At 40.2% G+C, this 18,169-nt stretch overlaps 1 protein-coding gene across 1 annotated transcript in view; it reads left to right on the plus strand.

Annotated features, from left to right (window-relative positions):
* The window catches only part of METTL24 (methyltransferase like 24), a 102,511-nt gene that overhangs the window by 46,288 nt on the left and 38,054 nt on the right, over nt 1-18,169 (plus strand). Inside the window, exon 4 of the mRNA XM_047101370.1 lies at nt 2,949-3,177. Within this exon, the coding sequence (XP_046957326.1) occupies nt 2,949-3,177 (229 nt within the window). The remainder of the gene's footprint in view (nt 1-2,948; nt 3,178-18,169) is intronic.

An 18,169-nucleotide genomic window follows, 5' to 3' on the forward strand; every position in this document is an offset into this window, starting at 1 on the left:
GAGCAAAAATGTTATGCTGTATGTTAACCAATTGGAATTGAAATAAAAACTTGAAACGAAAAAATAAAAGCAAGAGTGACACAGTTCTCTTCCTTATGGAGCTTTAACTTCCAGGAACTGGCGATTTCGTAGATCCCTGAGATCACAAATATTCCTTCCAGGGTTCTGCGTCCTGTGCTCATTCACAGTGAGGTGCAGTATAAGGAGCACATTTACCTGGATTGGATTTGACTCCTGGTTTTCCTACTTTGGGCCAGGTAGTGCCACACCTATGTATATTACATTTGCCTTTCCTGTTGCTTTTTACACCTACCACAAACTTGGCTAATTTAAACTAAGCTTGAGGAAGTACCATTTTGAATAAATGGAAGTAAGAATTATAGACATTGATTAAATTAATGCAGCTTATTACTTTCCAGTATAGTACACTTGTGTATTAAGTGTATTTTATTTACTAAAATATAAGTTAACCCCCAAATTACAAATTTCAGTAGTTTCATTTTGTTTAGTGCCTACAAAATAGTTCCTCACTATTTGATGATTAACTTAAAGATGTATGTGTGTACTTATGATATCTCTAATAAAGAACACTTGTACATATCTAGAGAATTTCTGGAAAGATACACAAAAATTACTAACTGTGATTATCTCTGGAAATTAGTGGCCAAAATTTCTAGGGGTAGAAAACTTCCTTTTTATTTTATCTATTTCCTTGAACTCTTCCTATGTGTCTTTGTTATTTTTTCATTACAAAATTTTTTGTTTAAATTGAAAACATCAATATGTAATAAAGTGCCTTACTAAAAAAGTTAGTTACAGAACCATATGTGGTTAATTTAATTCCTAAAAGTTTTTGAAGTCTTAATTAAAATACATGTTTTAGAGTAGAGAATGTTTCCTTGAAAATAATATTTTGAAAATTCACTTAGAAAGAAATTATTCAAATTTCTCTACTCTAGAAAGTTTACATATAAATTGTATTTAATGAGTACTTTGTTGACATAGTGTTCTCCTAGTAAAGCTACAGTATTGCCATTTTCCATTGGATGACCCATAGTAATACTGGTTTGCTCATCTCAGTTTCAACACATTCAGTTAAGTGAAAAATCTCTTGGGGCAGGTGAATGTGGCAACATTCTGATATAGAAAGAAATCTGTCTACTAAAAAAATGCTTTGTAGTTTTTGCTCAACTCTTGGATTTATATTTCATAGCAGGTTTATATGTTAGCTGTTGCTGTGTAACAAATCACTCTAAAATTCAGTAGCTTAAAACCATTATTTATTCTTGCTTATATGTCTACAAATCAGCGGGCTTCCATTGACGGAGGCTGGGCTCAGCTGGAAGACTTTACTTCAAGGTGTGGTGGCTAAGGGAAGTTCTGCTTTTCATAGAAATTTGGCAACTTCGCTGGGGTACCACTGCCCCTCATGTTTCTTATTTTCCTGAGCCTGGCAAGTTATCTAGGGTATGTTTTCATCATGAGGATGGTATGAGGATGTCCACGAGAGTGGACAGAAGTACTTAAAGCCTCAGCTTGGGACTGGCATACTGTCACTTCCTTCCACAAAGTAAATCACCTAATCAAGCCAGACAATCAAGGGGCAAGAAAGGACGCTCTGTTCATGATGAGCACAGCATGGCAGTAGTGTGGATGAAGGGGGACAGAATTAGAGCCAGTCAGTCAGTCAGTCTGCCATCTGAGTTGAGTAGGTTCAGTAGGAGGTAAAAATTAGGAAACAGAATTCTCAGGTAAAAGGAGTGATATAGTTTTGAAGGGTGCTACGTCTTCTAGCCACAAGGGGAGAGAGAATTGTAGCTGAGGGACAGCAGAGGGTTGACATGCCATGCGTCCAGTGAGGGCAAAAGCAATGTAGTAGGAGTGAAGGGAAAGAACAAGGCAAATAAGAGTAGTAAGAATGTCTAGGTGGAGAGAGGATCTCTGTACTGAAGGCTTATTTTCATTGCCTAATACCAGGTAAATAATTGTTAGCCAATGAGCTTGTACATGTCCAAATTATGAAATGTCTGCGATACTGGAGTCTAAGAGAAGGAAGCATTTCTGCCCTGGGTTCAGGTTTGGCCAATGTCTTATAGATACCCTTTGAGATTTTGGTATCTTAAACCATACCTAATTATAGTATTTTGAGCAAAGAAGCCATAAGCACCATTAAAAAAATCGTCTTTCATTTAATTTCATGTTTTTCATCCAAGCTGATGCTTTAATCAAAGTGATGAATATTACTCCACCAAATAAGGAATATGTCTGAGTAAATTAAAAATGTGTAAGTATATGAATGTTTCGCATGACGTGCTACAAAGTGGATACTTAAGTACAATTCATAATTTCTTCCTCCTGTTGATGTGAATTTAGGTGAGGTGTCTCTTCTACTTCTTGAGTACCAGATCCAGTAGAACCACACACATTTGCCTCTTCTTTAGCTGTACTATTTTAAAATGCATTTCCACTTCTAAGACAACAGATATTGTCTTTAAGTCAGGCTGCATGCGTCATGGCCATTAGAATGGAGACAAATTACCTCATTAGTACACTGCACCTCTCCCTAAGGGAACCGATCCTGGCGCTTCTATTTTTGATGTATTCTGAGAAAAGCTCTTAAGATTACTGGATAGACTTGTTTCATTGCTACTATGGTTTACATCTTAAAAAAATTAATTTGCTATGTCTCTACATGTTTGAACATGTGATTCCCTGGTCTGCATTTAGCAGATAATTTCTCTGCTTGCTTTTTATCCAGAAGCTTTTAGCTATAATGCTTTTTGTGATGGAAGCAGGTTTATTGAATGTGTACAGTTAGCCATGTGTTAAAACAGGAGAAAGCTTGATATGAATAAGAAAATTGTCCTTAGAATTGTCATTTTATCAATCTAGCACTTTTGCTTCATTATATTTGTGTTGTTATTGATTTCCATGCTCTTTCTTTACAGGCTGGGGAATGATGATACCCAATTTGAGGTTAGCATGGCCAACAATGGATGTGAAGTACATCGTTTTGATCCTAGTGTTAAATCAGCTCATGTTCTGGAGAGTCCGCGCCTTTGGTATCACCGCTTGTCCATTGACTGGCGGGACCCCCATCCAGCTGTTGCTGCCCCCAAACTGCACAGCAACACCAGGAAACTGGGAACCATTTTGAATGAATTTGGGCATCACAAGGTGGGATTTTTTTCATTTGATCTTATAATTAAGTAAAGTGAACAAACTCGTAAACTTTAAAAAATGCAAACCAAGAATTGGATAGTTGAGGATCTAGTTTCAGTTTTGCTGATGTTCACCCACCATTATTTATAGCATCAGCTCTGTAGACATGAAGTTTTGGCAAGGACAGAGATCTTAAGTTGATTTGTAGACTGTAGTCGCTGTTGAGTAGTGCTAGGGTTTTGGCCAAGACTGGGCAAGGAGCTAAGAAACCTACTTCTGGCATAGGTTCAAGAGTCCCATTTTCATTTGGCAATTGATTTAAAGTGTTCAGACAGAGCAAACTACTTATGTCGGCCTCAAATACAAAAAGTAATCAGAGCCAGGTTTTTGTTTGATAAGAGATTGCTCATGTATCATGTTTCTCACTGTTTTAGCAACTATTTTGGGTTTCTAGGCTCTTAAAGACCAGAAAAAAATGTGTATCTTTGATTAAAGTGAACTTTGTAAAATTGAATGGACATTATGTGTGTTGCAACTGATATAATTGTGTCAAAAGTATGTCAAATCCCTGCAAGTATTTTATTGTGAATGGATAGCAAGAGGAAACTCAATCTTTGAACTGTGTTCCTGGAAAGCAATTTTTTAGTGTAGACCTGAGCCAATTGCATTCTGTAGGCAAATACTAGATAATTCTCCTGAGTGTGCTTGGCTTGCGTTTGTTTGCTAACCTGCCTGGGCTCGGCCTACTTTGCCTTCATGTTCTCAGCCAGAGATGGCATGTGATTTGGAACATGCCAGAATGGGTGCCTCTGAAAACCAATGTACATGGAACTTAATTTTAAACTTGAGTTGGCTCCTTGATCTTTAACAAAAGGGCTTTTCCTCTGCGTTGTTCTTTTTCTTCTCCGCTCCCTCTTGCTCCACTTCCTCCTCCTCCTTTTTTTTTTTTTAATTTTTTTTTTCAACGTTTTATTTATTTTTTTTGGGACAGAGAGAGACAGAGCATGAACGGGGGAGGGGCAGAGAGAGAGGGAGACACAGAATCGGAAACAGGCTCCAGGCTCTGAGCCATCAGCCCAGAGCCCGACGCGGGGTTCGAACCCACGGACCGCGAGATCGTGACCTGGCTGAAGTCGGACGCTTAACCGACTGCGCCACCCAGGCGCCCCTCCTCCTCCTTCTTAAAACACACACACACACACACACACAAAACTTCCCTTTAACTGGACAGCTGGAGCTTCTTTCAGAACGATTTCAAAGAATTTGCTGCTCTTTTGACATGTGATTAACTGTTGATTTGTATTTTGCTCTGCCATTGACGGTCACTAGCATTTAATAATTAGGAGCCTAAATGAAACATATATAGGATTTGGGGGGGGGGTAAAAATCTCTAAACAGAAACTGATGTGAGAGCATTTTTCAGCACTTCATTTTCTTTTTGCTACCTGTTACCTTCAAAGACCTGTTTTTTGGCAGCTGAAAATTACAGGCTTGAATCTCTAATGTGTCAGCTCTCGGATATTCAAAGAGCTAACTACAGATTCTTTGTGTTCATTTGGGACTCTTGTTGCTCTACCATGATGTTCTGTACACCTTGGCCCTGTCTACCCTCACTCTTTAAAGACTGAATAGAGACTGCTTTTTTCGCTAATATAGTAGCAAACGATTTGGTAAATGTGAGGATAAAATAGGGCTTTGAAAAATGACATGTGGATATAATTTATCTAAGCCACGTTTCCTATGAAAAGTGTGTTTTCAGATAACCAGGTATGCACCTGAATTGTGTTTGTTTAACTGCCTAGGAGCTGCAGTGGGCAAACCTTTATGCTGCTGATGAAGCATACAGTCTTTTACACTGCTCCTAAGACAGTGGAAATATATATAGGGGTACCTAAAAAGGATAAATGTTCCAAAGGATTTTTTATATTCCTAAGGCTACTTATTTTTTAAAAAAATTAACATTAAAGCATTATTAAATTAAAAATATTCTGATAAGTACTTATTTAAAAACATTAAAAAATTTTTAAATTTTTTTTTATTTTTGAGAGAGCGAGAGAGACAGAGTCTGAGCTGGGGAGGGGTGGGGAGAGAGGGAGACACAGAATCGGAAGCAGGCTCCAGGCTCTGAGCTGTCAGCACAGAGCCAGACGCAGGGCTCAAACTCATGCACTGCGAGATCATGACCTGAGCTGAAGTCGGATTCTCAACTGGCTGAGCCACCCAGCCACCCCTATTTAAAACATTTTAAAACTAAAAATGGTTAAGATGGTAAGTTTTATGTTATGTTTTGTGTATTTTACCACAATAAAAAAATTGGGAAAAAAAAACCATAAAAGTGATCTGGCTCAGAATTGCCAGGTATATATTTGCTGCTTTAAAAATTCCTTATTGAGGAATTGAAAAGATACTGATACACTTGCATAGGTGTGTGTGTGTGTGTGTGTGTGTGTGTGTGTGTGTGTGTGTATTTGAATGCTTTAAAACAAAGCAAGAAAAATGAAACCCACTGGTGACTGATTGCTTCCATTAGAAACATGCCTCTAAAAGCTATGCGGTGCCAGATAAAAGGAAACTGCATTTCTGGCCTGCAGCAAGCAAAGTCTGTTTTCATTTTTCTGCATGTGTACAGACACTGGTCAATAGGATGTGGCTGTGGCAGGAAAGCAAATAGAAAACACACACACACACACACACACACACACACACACACACACACACACTAAAATATGTGCATGAGCCTTGCCTTCTTCACTCATTTTTTTCTGCAAGTGATTTTAGAAACCAGAGGGTTTTTGGTTGTTTTGTTTTCACTTCACGATGCTAAACTATTTTACATAGTTTGGCGATGTTCTCCATGTTAAGCTGTGATTTTTCTTCTTCTCTTTATCCATACCTAGACTCCAGCCCCTCAGGCAAAAAGGAAAGGCAATCCCCTGACATGGTGACAGAAAGATGCATGTGGCTTTTGCACTGCTTTAAAAACCCTTTGGTAATTTTAATTTCAAACTATAAATCAAAGCCCTTTTGAAGCATCAGGTGAGAGCAGCAGCAGCACCAAAACCATGTGAACCATAAGCCATAATAGCACCTGGATCCAGTATTATTAACGATGAACTGTTTTCTCCTTGCTGATGTACTTGTTGCTGTAGCTATGCATAAGAATTTTTCCAGGATGGGACTAGAAATATTGAATCTGAAATTTCTGCTCATATTAATTGTAACGTGTGCTTTTCCCCTAAAGTCTCTATGACACAGAGCATCCTAAATGATCCAGGCTGATGAAAGAGAAGTTACTACTTTCAGTCTTAGCCATGCTGATGATAATATGAATAACAGGACTGCCTTAGACTTTGACTCTGGAAGCTCAGTAATTTACATTTGAGGCGCCGGTTCTCGTGGTGGTGATTTTTGGCGATGGGCAAATCATTTAACCACTCTGGTGCTCATTTTGATCGCGAGTGTAATAGGGACAATGACACTACCTGGATGGATTGTTTTTGAGAAGTACATCAGAGAAGACAGTACGATTGAAAAATGATGATTTCAATTCAAAGGATTTTTTAAAACAATTTCAGTAAGTTTTTACAAAACTCTATAGAAAACATTTCTGTTTTCTTTCTTTGTTTTCAGGGAAAATATATCAGATTTCCCTGGAAGTTGCTACCTGCACCTAATTCCACTCAAGAGTTTTTAATGAAAGCTCTGTGTGACACTGAAGGGCAATTGGTTCTTCAGACGTGGTGGTAGAGAACTGTTTCTGTCTGCTGCCCTGGGGCGCTGAACAGCTTTGCTGGCGATTGTGTAGAAAGAAAACACTGTACTGTAGATAAATTAAATAAGCTGCTGAGAATTAATACAGAGCAGAAGTGGAGCAGGGGGCCTTGGGCGGCGGGTCAGAGGGACCGGGTGGAGCTGACCGATGCCTGTTCAGTGCGGGTGCGGGCGCGGGTCCTCCCCTGGTGGGTGGGGCCGCTGTCTTGGGCTGAGTGGCCGCAGGTACCCTCACTGGAGGGGGCGGGGCCTGCTTCCCGGCCCTCCACCCCCCACCCCTCCGGCTCCCCAGGGATCATGAGAAGTCAGCTCTGTTGTGTGATCCCCGCTGTGCTGGGGCGAACCCGGACTTTGAAATTGAACTACAGAAAGATTCCCTTTTCTTTTGCTTATCGAATCGGCAAATATAAACAAGATGTTGATACTGGCCTAGAGTGGAATGCGTCTTGGGAATAATACTCCTGCTTTGCTGCTGGCAATGGAAAACGATAGATTCAGGAAGAAGATTCGGCTCCACGTGTATATTATGTCACTTTTCATTCTCAGAAATTTTCTTTACCCAAAATTCTATTTTGTCTGCTATTAGTTCTGCCGTGCCAGTTTTTTTGTTTTGTTTTGTTTTGTTTTTTGATAAATATTTATGTGAAATGTCATTCCACATTCCTGTCTTTTTCGATACAGTTTTAGTTTATGTCGTGCTCTCTCTCTCTCTCTCTCTCTCATAATTTTCTCTTTTTGGTTTGTGTTTGGCGTGGGGGAGGGGTGCATCTTCCCTTTAGGGAAGAAGGAAGAAGGCGTGTCACCTTTCTTAGAATTATCTGGAGAAATAATATCCGTGGAACTCACGAGTAAACTGGCTTAGTTATGTTTTCTGAAGCATACTAAAAATACCTAACAAACAAAAGAGTTTGAAGTACTTACTTGTACTGACCCAAATCCTATTCCATGCCATTCTCGCACATTTAATGTGTATGTGAATCATCTGGGGATCTAACTAAAATGCAGATGTTAATTCTGAATTCTGGGGTGGGACCCAAGATTCTGCATTCCTAGCAAGCTACCTGGCCCTGCTGAGGCTGCTGGTTGGGGACCATACAGTGACTAGCAAGGCCTGTTGGCAGAGGATATTTACTAGCGGTTGATTTCCCCCCCGGAAGCCCAGCCCTGGGCCACTTTGTGTTCTGATGCCCTCCACTCTCAGCCCGAGTCTCTGCCAAGGGTGGCATGAGGCACAGATGCTGTGCTGTGCTCCAGATCATTTTCCCGTTCCCGTGCCAGCCTATGCACCACATTTCTGTATTGGACTTGCTGTTTTCTTGGAACAAATTTGTTTTTCGCAGGAGGGAAGCTCTTCTGTAAAAATGTCTCATTGGGTGCCTGGGTGGCTCAGTCTGGTGAGCGTCCAACTCTTGATTTTGGCGCAGGTCACGATCTTGGAGCTCCTGGGATGGAGCCCTTCGTCAGGCTCTGTGCCTGGGATTCCCTCTCTCTTGCTCTCTGCCCCTCCCCCATTCTCTCTCTCTCTCTCTCTCTCTCTCTCTCTCTCAAAACAAACATTAAAAATAAAAGTCTCCTAGTGGTCTCCCACACCAGTTCAAGGCCCAGACATGCCCGAGTTCTAGATGACTAATGGTTAAGCCTCCAGCTGGACCCCTGCATCTCAGATGTGTGTTCCTCACTAAGCAGTATATGGCTTAAGAATGGGACTCATGTGGGATCCCATTCCAACCATCTAGTGAAGTGCTCAGGAAATATATGATACTTGATCTGACTTACTACCTAGTACCTTCCTAAATAAGATGCAGAGTATCAAAGTTTGAATGCTTTATCTTTTCACACAGCCTACTGCAGAATTAATAAGCAGCAGTTAGAGCATCCAGAGGCCTTAGCCACCGATGTTTCAGAAGAACATTTGGGTGGGAAACGCCATGGAAACAAGATATACTATGGTAAAGGTAGAAGTCCAGGTGATTCTTTTAGGGCCCGGTGCAATCTTCTGTTTAGACTTGTTGATACACACCTCTCTTTGAAAAAGGAGTATCTTTCTGTGTATTCGAAGGCAACTTCGTCTTGCAGAATTGCTATTTAATCATGGCAAGGCTATGTGTCTGTGAAATAAGCCAGTAGCAATTTAGGAGTAATGAGTCAGTTACATTCCTGAATTGCAATTTGAAATGCAGACACATCTTTCTGTCTCCATCAACCTGTAGTGGTCCCAAAGGATGAGCCATCGTGAGCACGTGGGTTGAGAACTTCTGCACTCAATATGCAGGAAATGAGTGTCGGCTTTTTACCCTTTTCACTCATCTATAATGGTGAGATTTGCTGTGAGGCAAATTTCCGGGCCCTTAGTGATTTTCAAACCATTCAGTATTTAGCTAGCATATAGATTTTAAAGCCTGTTTTGAAGAATGAGCTAGGTACATTTGGATTTATCCCTGGTTTGTTTTTTCTTTGATGTGTTTTCCTTGGGCAGAAGCCATGACTGGCAAGGTTGCGTGTGAACCGTGCTCTGGAATCCAGAGACCCACTCCCACCTGTACAACTGAGTGGTTCTCAGATCTCAGTGTTAGAATTGGGAACACTGGAAAACAAACCAAAAATAACAGCACAAGCAAAGAATCTGATCACCCAGGACCTTGATTAAACTGTTGAACCCAGAGCCAACCTTAGAGATTCTCAGCTGGTATGGCATAGAGCCAGAGAACCTGCATTTTTTTTGGGGGGGGGAGGGTGTTAAATCAGGTGGTTTATTAAAGTTAATGCTACACCTGGTTTAGTTCTTAAAACTGTGGTTTACCGACATGGCTTGCATCATAGTTCTGTTGGATAGGGCTGGTCTAGAATTCTAGCTCCAGCTTGGACTGCTTCTAAGGAAGCTTCTCCTAAGGAAGCTACTCCTGAGTAGGAGAGACGCAGGGTCACATGGAGTTCAGTGGGTTACTTGACTGCCGGGGTCTTTGCAGAGTTTCCTTGTCTTGTCTGGCCTTTTGAGATTCATCCATGTTGTGGATGTCAGTATTTTTATTCCTTTTATTGCCAAGCAGCGTTCGAGAACCTGCATTTTTAACCAACCCCCACCTAACTCTGACCCAGGTAATATGAAGATCACCCTGTGAGGAGTGTCAATGTGTAGAGAGGACTTCAGTGGCTGAGCCTCCCATTTGCAGATCCCCCTTCCCCTGCTGCATATAAAAGGACTAGTATCCAAAATCTATGAAGAACTCGCCCAACTCCACACCTGAAAAACAAATAACCCAGTGAAGAAATGGGCAGAAGACAGAAATACTTTTCCAAAGAAGACATCCAGATGGCCAACAGACACATGAAATGATGCTCAACGTCACTTATCATCAGGGAAATACAAATCAAAGCCACACTGAGATACCACCTCACACCGGTCAGAGTGGCTAAAATAAACAAATCAGGAAACTATAGATGCTGGCGAGGATGTGAAGAAATGGGAACCCTCTTGCACTGTTGGTGGGAATGCAAACTGGTACAGCCACTCTGGAAAACACTGTGGAGGTTCCTCAAAAAATTCAAAATAGATCTACCCTATGACCCAGCAGTAGCACTGCTAGGAATTTACCCAAAGGATACAGGAGTGCTGATACATAGGGGCACTTGTACCCCAATGTTTATAGCAGCACTTTCAACAACAGCCAAATTATGGAAAGAGCCTAAATGTCCATCAACTGATGGATGGATAAAGCAGATATGGTTTTTATATACAATGGGATACTACTTGGCAATGAGAAAGAATGAAATCTTGCCATTTGCAGCAACGTGGATGGAACTGGAAGGTATTATGCTAAGTGAAATAAGTCAGAGAAAGACAGGTATCATGTATTTTCACTCATATGTAGATCTTGAGAAACTTAACAGAAGACCATGGGGGAAGGGAAGGGAAAAAAAATAGTTACAAACAGAGAGGGAGGGACAGGCAAACCATAAGAGACTCTTAAATACAGAGAACAAACTGAGGGTTGATAGGGGGTGGGAGAGAGGGGAAAGTGGGTGATGGGCACTGAGGAGAGCACTTATTGGGATGAGCACTGGGTATTGTATGGAAGCCAATTTGACAATAAATTATATTAAAAAAAAAGAAGCAGGAGGTTGAGTGAGGTTCTGTGTCCTCCTTCTCTGTCTCTTCACCAAGTTCCTTTCTTCTTTGTGCCTCAGTTTTCCCTATTATAAGGTGTGTGATATGACCCCTGCCATTTAAGAAGGTTGTGCAGGCAAATAAACTCATGTTGGTGAGAGAAATGAATGGAGTATTTTCATGAGCCTAGAATTGTGATTTTACATAAAACAGAGCATTTTGACTGATTGTCGCTTCTTTGAGATTTTCAAAGGGGTCCAGTATTATTACATAAAGGGGATGATTTCACACACAGAGGACATTAGGCTCCAGTGAATGGCATTTGTTTTTCTTCACTGCTGTGTCCCAGGGTGGGCGTACTTGAGAATTCTGCCATTTTGACAGAGTTTTGGGAAGGAGAACCAAATGGATCCTGAGGAAGCGGAGGGGTTCTTAGCTTCAGGTGTCCACAAAGGTTTCCCTCTGTGTGACTCCCTTCTGTAAAGGAGATTGTGGTTCGATAGAAGAATGTTATGTTTAGCGTTGCACAGCTCGGTTTCGCCGGGTCATGACACTCTGCCATTTATTTTATGTGTGTTAAAAAGTGCTTAATGCTTTTTGACAGTAAGAGGCCCCAGAACTTGTTATCATATTAGTGAATCCTCTGAGGGTGTATATTCTTTAAAAAATTTTTTTTAACATTTGTTTATTTTTGAGACAGAGAGAGAGCATGAACCGGGGAGGGTCACAGAGAGAGGGAGACACAGAATCTGAAACAGGCTCCAGGCTCTGAGCGGTCAGCACAGAGCCTGACGCGGGGCTCGAACTCACGGACCGTGAGATCATGACCTGAGCCGAAGTCGGCCGCTTAACCAACCGAGTCACCCAGGCGACCCTGAGGATGTGTATTCTTGAGCAAACCCTGTGAGGTCACATCCCGGCCAGCCATTCCTGCCTGGGGAGCTCAGCCATGCCGGTTCTCTGAAGTGCCCGTGCATAACCAACCCCCCATGAAAACAGGCTCCAGGTGCTTGGGGGAAAAGTGGGCATAGTTTTATGTGGAGGTAAAACTTGATTTCTTTTCCAGCCAGTGAAAATATAAGGAAAGGAAGGTTTCACTTGCCGCTTTTTAGTTAAAAACATAAGGACCTTATAAAAACACTAATTTCCCAGCATGGAGTGGCATTCAACAGTTTTGCAATTAAAATGATAATGAAACATTTCTTATAAGAACTTCTCTTTAAAATCAGCACACCATTAGAAGGAATTATGTAAAGCGGCCTCTCTGTTCCAAGTTTTATTTTAAGCTTTAATTTATTCCAGATTCTGCAGGAAAAAACCATCCATGTGACGAGCCTGCTAACAGATGTCAATTTAGTTTTATAGCACATGCCTGCACTCCAGAGTCAGAAAATGGAGATTATCCTTTTTGCCTGCTGTTTATTACACGGCACCGCTTTATAACACTAAGCCCTGGAGGATAGCTGATTAATAACTTATGGGCAAGCAACTTATCATCTGCTCTCGTCTTCTGTGGTGTTGAGCGTAAGCTTTATTTCACATTACCCTTTTGGATTAAAAGAGGTGCCAGAAGGAGCAAAGGTGACAGGAAATGGATCTTTCTCTTTTAATTTCATCTAGGCCAGACAACAGATTATACTGTAGTGAAGAGAAATAAGAGAGAAAAATAGAATTATTCAACTAGAAAGAATTAAATTTCTGGTAATTTTTTTTTGTGCCTTTGGTAGATAACACAAAGTAGTTCTATATGGCAAATATTATATCAAAATCAACCATAACCACAATTCTTCCCTTCCTCATAGTCACAGGGTCCATTTCTCTATGTTCACATGGCGTACTAATTATTGGTTGATGTTGCACCTCTGTTCATATTCCCATCTGTCTGTCCAGTCCATTCATCCGTCCATCCATTCCTCCCTTGTCATCTGTCCATTCAATAAAGACTTATTAAGCATCTTCCATATGCAAGTATGGTGCTAAACAATGAAACTACAGGGGAAAAACTCTTTATGAAATTAGAAAAAATTTTAAAATGTGGTAAAGTACACATAACATAAAATTTACCATCTGAACTGTTTTCAAGTGGTTAGTAAGTACAGATCTTCCTCGACTTGAGATGGGGTTATGTCCTGATAAACCCTTTGTAAACTGAAACTGTCATAAGTTGAACTCGCATTTAACACACCTACTAAACATCATAGCTTAGCCTAGCCTACCTTAAGTGTGCTCAGAACACTTACATTAACCTACAGTTAATGCAAAATCACCTAACACAAAACCTATTTTATAATAAAGTGCTGAATATCTCACGTAATTTATTGAATGCAGAAAGTGAAAAACAGAATTGTTGTTAGATACAGAATGGTTGTAAGTGTATGGGTTGTTGACCCTTGTGATCGCATGGCTGACTGCGTGCTGGAGAAAGGGTCAAACTACATATTGCTAGCCAGGGAAAAGATCAAAATTAAAACACGAAGTATGGTTTCTACTGAACGCGTATCGCTTTTGCACCATGGTAAACTCAAAAAGTCCTGAGTGAAACCACTGTAAAGCAGGAACCATCAGCATATTCACATTGTTGTGCATCCAATCTCTAGAACATTTTCATCTTGCAAAACTGAAAGTCTATTCCCACTAAACACTAATTCCCTCCCTCCTGCAGCCCTTGGCAACCACCACTTTATTTTCTGTTTCAATGGATTTGATGCTTCTAGGTACCTCATATAAGTGAAATCATACAGTATATGGCTTTTGTGACTGGCCTATTGCACTCAGCATAATGTCCTCAAGGTTCATCCATGTTGTTGCATGTTTCAGGTTTTCCGTGCTTTTTAAGTCTGAATAATATTCCCTTGCATGTGTCAGTGGACCATTGGGTTGTTTCTACCTTTTGCCTATTGTGAGTAACGCTTCTATGAGTATGGGTTTGCAAATATCTTTTCAAGACCCTGCTTTCTGTTGTTTTGGATATATACCCAGAAATGAAATTGCTGCATCCTATGGGAATCTATTTTTAATTTTGTTGAGAACCTGACATACAGTTTTTCATAGTAGCTGTACCATTTAACATTCCCATAAACAAGTCTCTTCAGATTTAGCATGTAGCGGGGCGCCTGGGTAGCTTAGTTGGTTAAGTGTCCGACTCTTGATCTCAGCTTGGGTCATGATCTTGCGGTTCATGAGTTCGAGCCCCACATTGGGCTCTTGGCTGATGGCATGGACCCTGCTTGGGATTCTGTCTCTGTCTCTGTCTCTCTCTGCCCCCCTCATGCGCGCGCGCTCTCTCTCTCTCTGAGGCTGTCTCTCGCTCTCAAAATAAATAAACTTAAAAAAAAAGATTTAACGTAACTGAAAAACAGAAATGTGATCCCGTAAAGAGTGCTACAAAGAAGTATGATGTGCTATGGGAGTATTTAATAGAGAAATCCATCTAATACGCCATTTATTTTTGTATTCCTGATGCCTAGTCCATAGTGGGGACTTGATGAATGTTTGGTGGGTGGGTGAATGAGCCATTCAGACCCTTGGTGGTTAGACCCCTTTCCTTTGTTTGTTTCCTGATATTCAGCTCCCCTCTGTTCTGCAGGAATGGCATAGGAGGGCAGCAAGAGGGTTTAATAGATTGCTAGCTTTTCCTTGGTTGCGTCTATTGATCTCTGGCGAGAGTATGGAAAGTATTTTCCAGTAGTGTTTCTTATTCTGTATCTCATCTAATATCCAGAGATGTTGAGATATTTCCACCAGATATGTTTCTGCCTTTTCTTTGGAGGAGAAAAAAAGAAAGCTGCCTGCAGATGTAGGATGAAAGTGTAGTGAAGTTAGGGAACGGTGGGGATATTCAGGGAGAAAATGTTCTTCCTATTCTTAGAACACTGCCTCTAGTCCCTAAAGAATTTTGTTCTATAAAGATAGCAAAAGGGCCTCTTGCTCATTTTCTCATTTGGCTTAAATCAGTAGCATTTTGCTCAATTCCATGCTATTTATAGATATCTTAAATTGCAATTTAATTCTTGAGATTTTTAAAGGGAATTTCAGATATTTAAAATGTATAAGGCATTATATTCATAGACTTAAATTTCTTGTTTCTGGTTTTATGAAAGCAATCTGTTAACCTGATCCCCAACCCAATGAAAGACATAGTTATTATTCTACCCAATTTAAAAACAGTTTTGTTGGCAATGGAGGCATAGAGGCTGGCCACAAAAATATTTGGCACAGCTCTTTCCTTAGAAATTTTTATTGTTTTTGCTGTTTGCCACAGCATTATTATTCTGATAAGCTAGAGAAATCCAGTTATCTGTCTGAAATGAGTCCTGAGGTTTCTGTCAGTTGCTCTGGTCATGGTATTGGCCCAGGAACACATTTCATTGGCCCAGGAAAATGATGACATTTTCAGGATGGTGCTCTGGAGGCAGGTGGCAAGTACTGGGCCATGTTGTCCAGGGGAAGGGTCGCTAGCTCTCATCCAAAAAGACCCCAGCATTAGCTTAATCTCCTGTTAGTTGTGTGTATAAGCCCTCTTATTCACCTCAGAGGGTAAATTAAGCCCTCTGAGCCATGTGTTATTTTTCTGTCAAATGGGGATGATAATCCCTTCTGAGAAAAACCATCGGGATTAAAGACAAAAAGGCCTGTAAGGGCCTAGAAGAGTGCGTGGCCAGCTGCTTCCCAGATGGGAGCTGTTTTTTAAATAGTTATTAAGTGGAATTGATACGAAATGTTTTAGACCAATATTAAAATACCTAGAAAGGAATATTATGGTATGGACTATTTGGTATATTTTTTTGATCTTTTGCTTTCTTAGTAATTAGTGGGGAATCTCCAATTGGTCAACCATTTACTCCAGAAAACATTAAACTGAATCCATATTCTGGATTGGATTATGGAAGTGTGTAGAACACAGCAGTATGAATCTGCTGTCCAGACACCACTGCAATGTCCTTAGGATCGATCTTTCTACAGTGATAGTCATAAATATAATTGGTGTGAATTTCAAATAGTCCACCTGCTTCATGACATTGGTAGAAATCTTGGAGTTCCCATGTCCATCCCTGGGCATAAGTACTTAAAGTGCCACAAGCTTTTTGAGTAAATTTTTGGGAAATCATTTGGGTGGTGAGTATTGATGTCTTTGAAAGTGCTTTATATAGCAATGATTCTATAATACTTTCTATTACATTTGCCTTATGACATTGTATTTTCTTTAGGTTGACTTCTCAATCTTTGAAACACCCTGTTTTTATTATTATTTATTATTATTATTTTGATTCCTTTTTGGAGACATATCAAATATAATACCAACAATTGGCTAAACTAAGTGCTCAAGAATATTTTGGATAAGAATTTTCTGACTAAATGAAAGAAGTGCTGTTGCCTGCCTCTGTCTTTGTTTCTCTCCTGAGCTACCTACTGTGTTAAGTATAAACATCTCAGCTGATGTGCAAGGTCTCAATTCAGTTTTCCAACCTCCCTATTTTCTACCGCTTCCCTACAGGTATTCGGTTCTCTAACTTAACTAGACAGTTTTGCTTCCAACTTGCCTAAAATTTCTCACCCCAAAGAGTTTCAGCCACAATTCCTTTTATCACTAATATTTTCTCTGTTTCTGAACAAACAAAAATCACACCTAGTTTTCTTTCTTTTTTTGTTTTTAGTGTTTTATTTATTTTTGAGAGAGAGAGCGAGCGAGTGAGCAGGGGAGGGGCAGAGAGAAAGGTAGACACAGAATCCGAAGCAGGCTCCAGGCTCTGAGCTGTCAGCACAGAGCCTGACACAGGGCTTGAACCCATGAACCATGAGATCATGACCTAAGTCGAAGTTAGACACTTAACTGACTGAGCCACCCAGGTGCCCCTTACCTACCTTTCAAATCTATTTAAAATGCTGTCTCATCCATGAAGCTGTTCTTAAAACCTTTTAATATTTTTAATTATAGAAATGTTATTTGTTCCAGGAAGAAAATTTAGATAATAGAGATCACAGAAAGTAAAAGGATGAAAATTGAAATCACATGTAATTCTACCATTAAGATAATTACTATTAATATATGAAGTCTCTCCTTTCAGACTTTTTCTCACTATGATAAATATATTTTAACAAAATTAAAATGAGATCGTACTGTGTATGCTATGTGATTATTTCCCTTTTGTTATTGATTTTATTTTTTAGAGCAGTTTTAAGTTCACAGCAAAACTGAGGGGAAGGTACAGAGATTTCCCATATACCCCTGCCCCCCCACATGCACAGCATCCGCCATTATCAGCATTCCCCACCAGAATGGTACAGTTGTTACAATTGACGAACCCACATTGACACGTTGTAATCGCCCAAAGTTCATAGTTTACGTTACAGTTCACTCTTGGTGTTGTACATTCTGTGGCTGTGGACAAATGTATAATGACATGTATCCATGATCATGATATCATAGGGAATATTTTCACTGCCCTAAAAATCCTCTGCCTCATCTATTGACCTCCCCCTCCTGCCACCCCAAACTGCTGGCAACCACTGATCTTGTTACTGTCTCCACAGTTTTGCCCTTTCCAGATTGCCATACAGTTTGAATGATAAAGTATGTGGTCTTTTTAGATTCGCTTCTTTCACTTAGTCATACGCATTTGTTTCCTCCATGTCTTTTCATGGCATGATAACTCATTTCTTTTTAACTTTGACTAATATGCCATTGTCTGGATGTACCACAGTTTATTTATGTATTCAGTTACTGAAGGACCTCTTGGTTGCTTCCAGGTTTTGGCAATTACATATACAATTGCTATAAACATCTACATGCAGGTTTATGTGGGAACATTCAATTACTTTGGGGATCGTATGGCAAGAGTATGCTCAGTTTTGTAAGAAACTTCCAACTGTCTTTCAAAGTGACTGTACCATCCCATTATGCATCCCTCCCAGCAATGATGAGAGTTCCTCTTGCCCCTCATCCTTGCCAGCATCTGGCATTCCAGATTTTGGTCATTCTAATAGGTGCATGGTGGTGTCTCATCATTGTTTTAAGTTCTATTTCTCTGATGACATATGATGTGGAGCATCTTTTCATATGCTTATTTCCCATCTGTATATCTTCTTTGGCAAGTGTCTGTTCAGTCCTTTGGCTCATTTTTAAAGCTGGCT

The sequence above is a fragment of the Lynx rufus genome, unplaced genomic scaffold, assembly GCF_022079265.1.
Source record: "Lynx rufus isolate CCGP_SWC_20201006 ecotype Redwood Valley unplaced genomic scaffold, mLynRuf1.p SCAF_6, whole genome shotgun sequence".
Taxonomy (NCBI): Eukaryota; Metazoa; Chordata; class Mammalia; order Carnivora; family Felidae; genus Lynx; species Lynx rufus.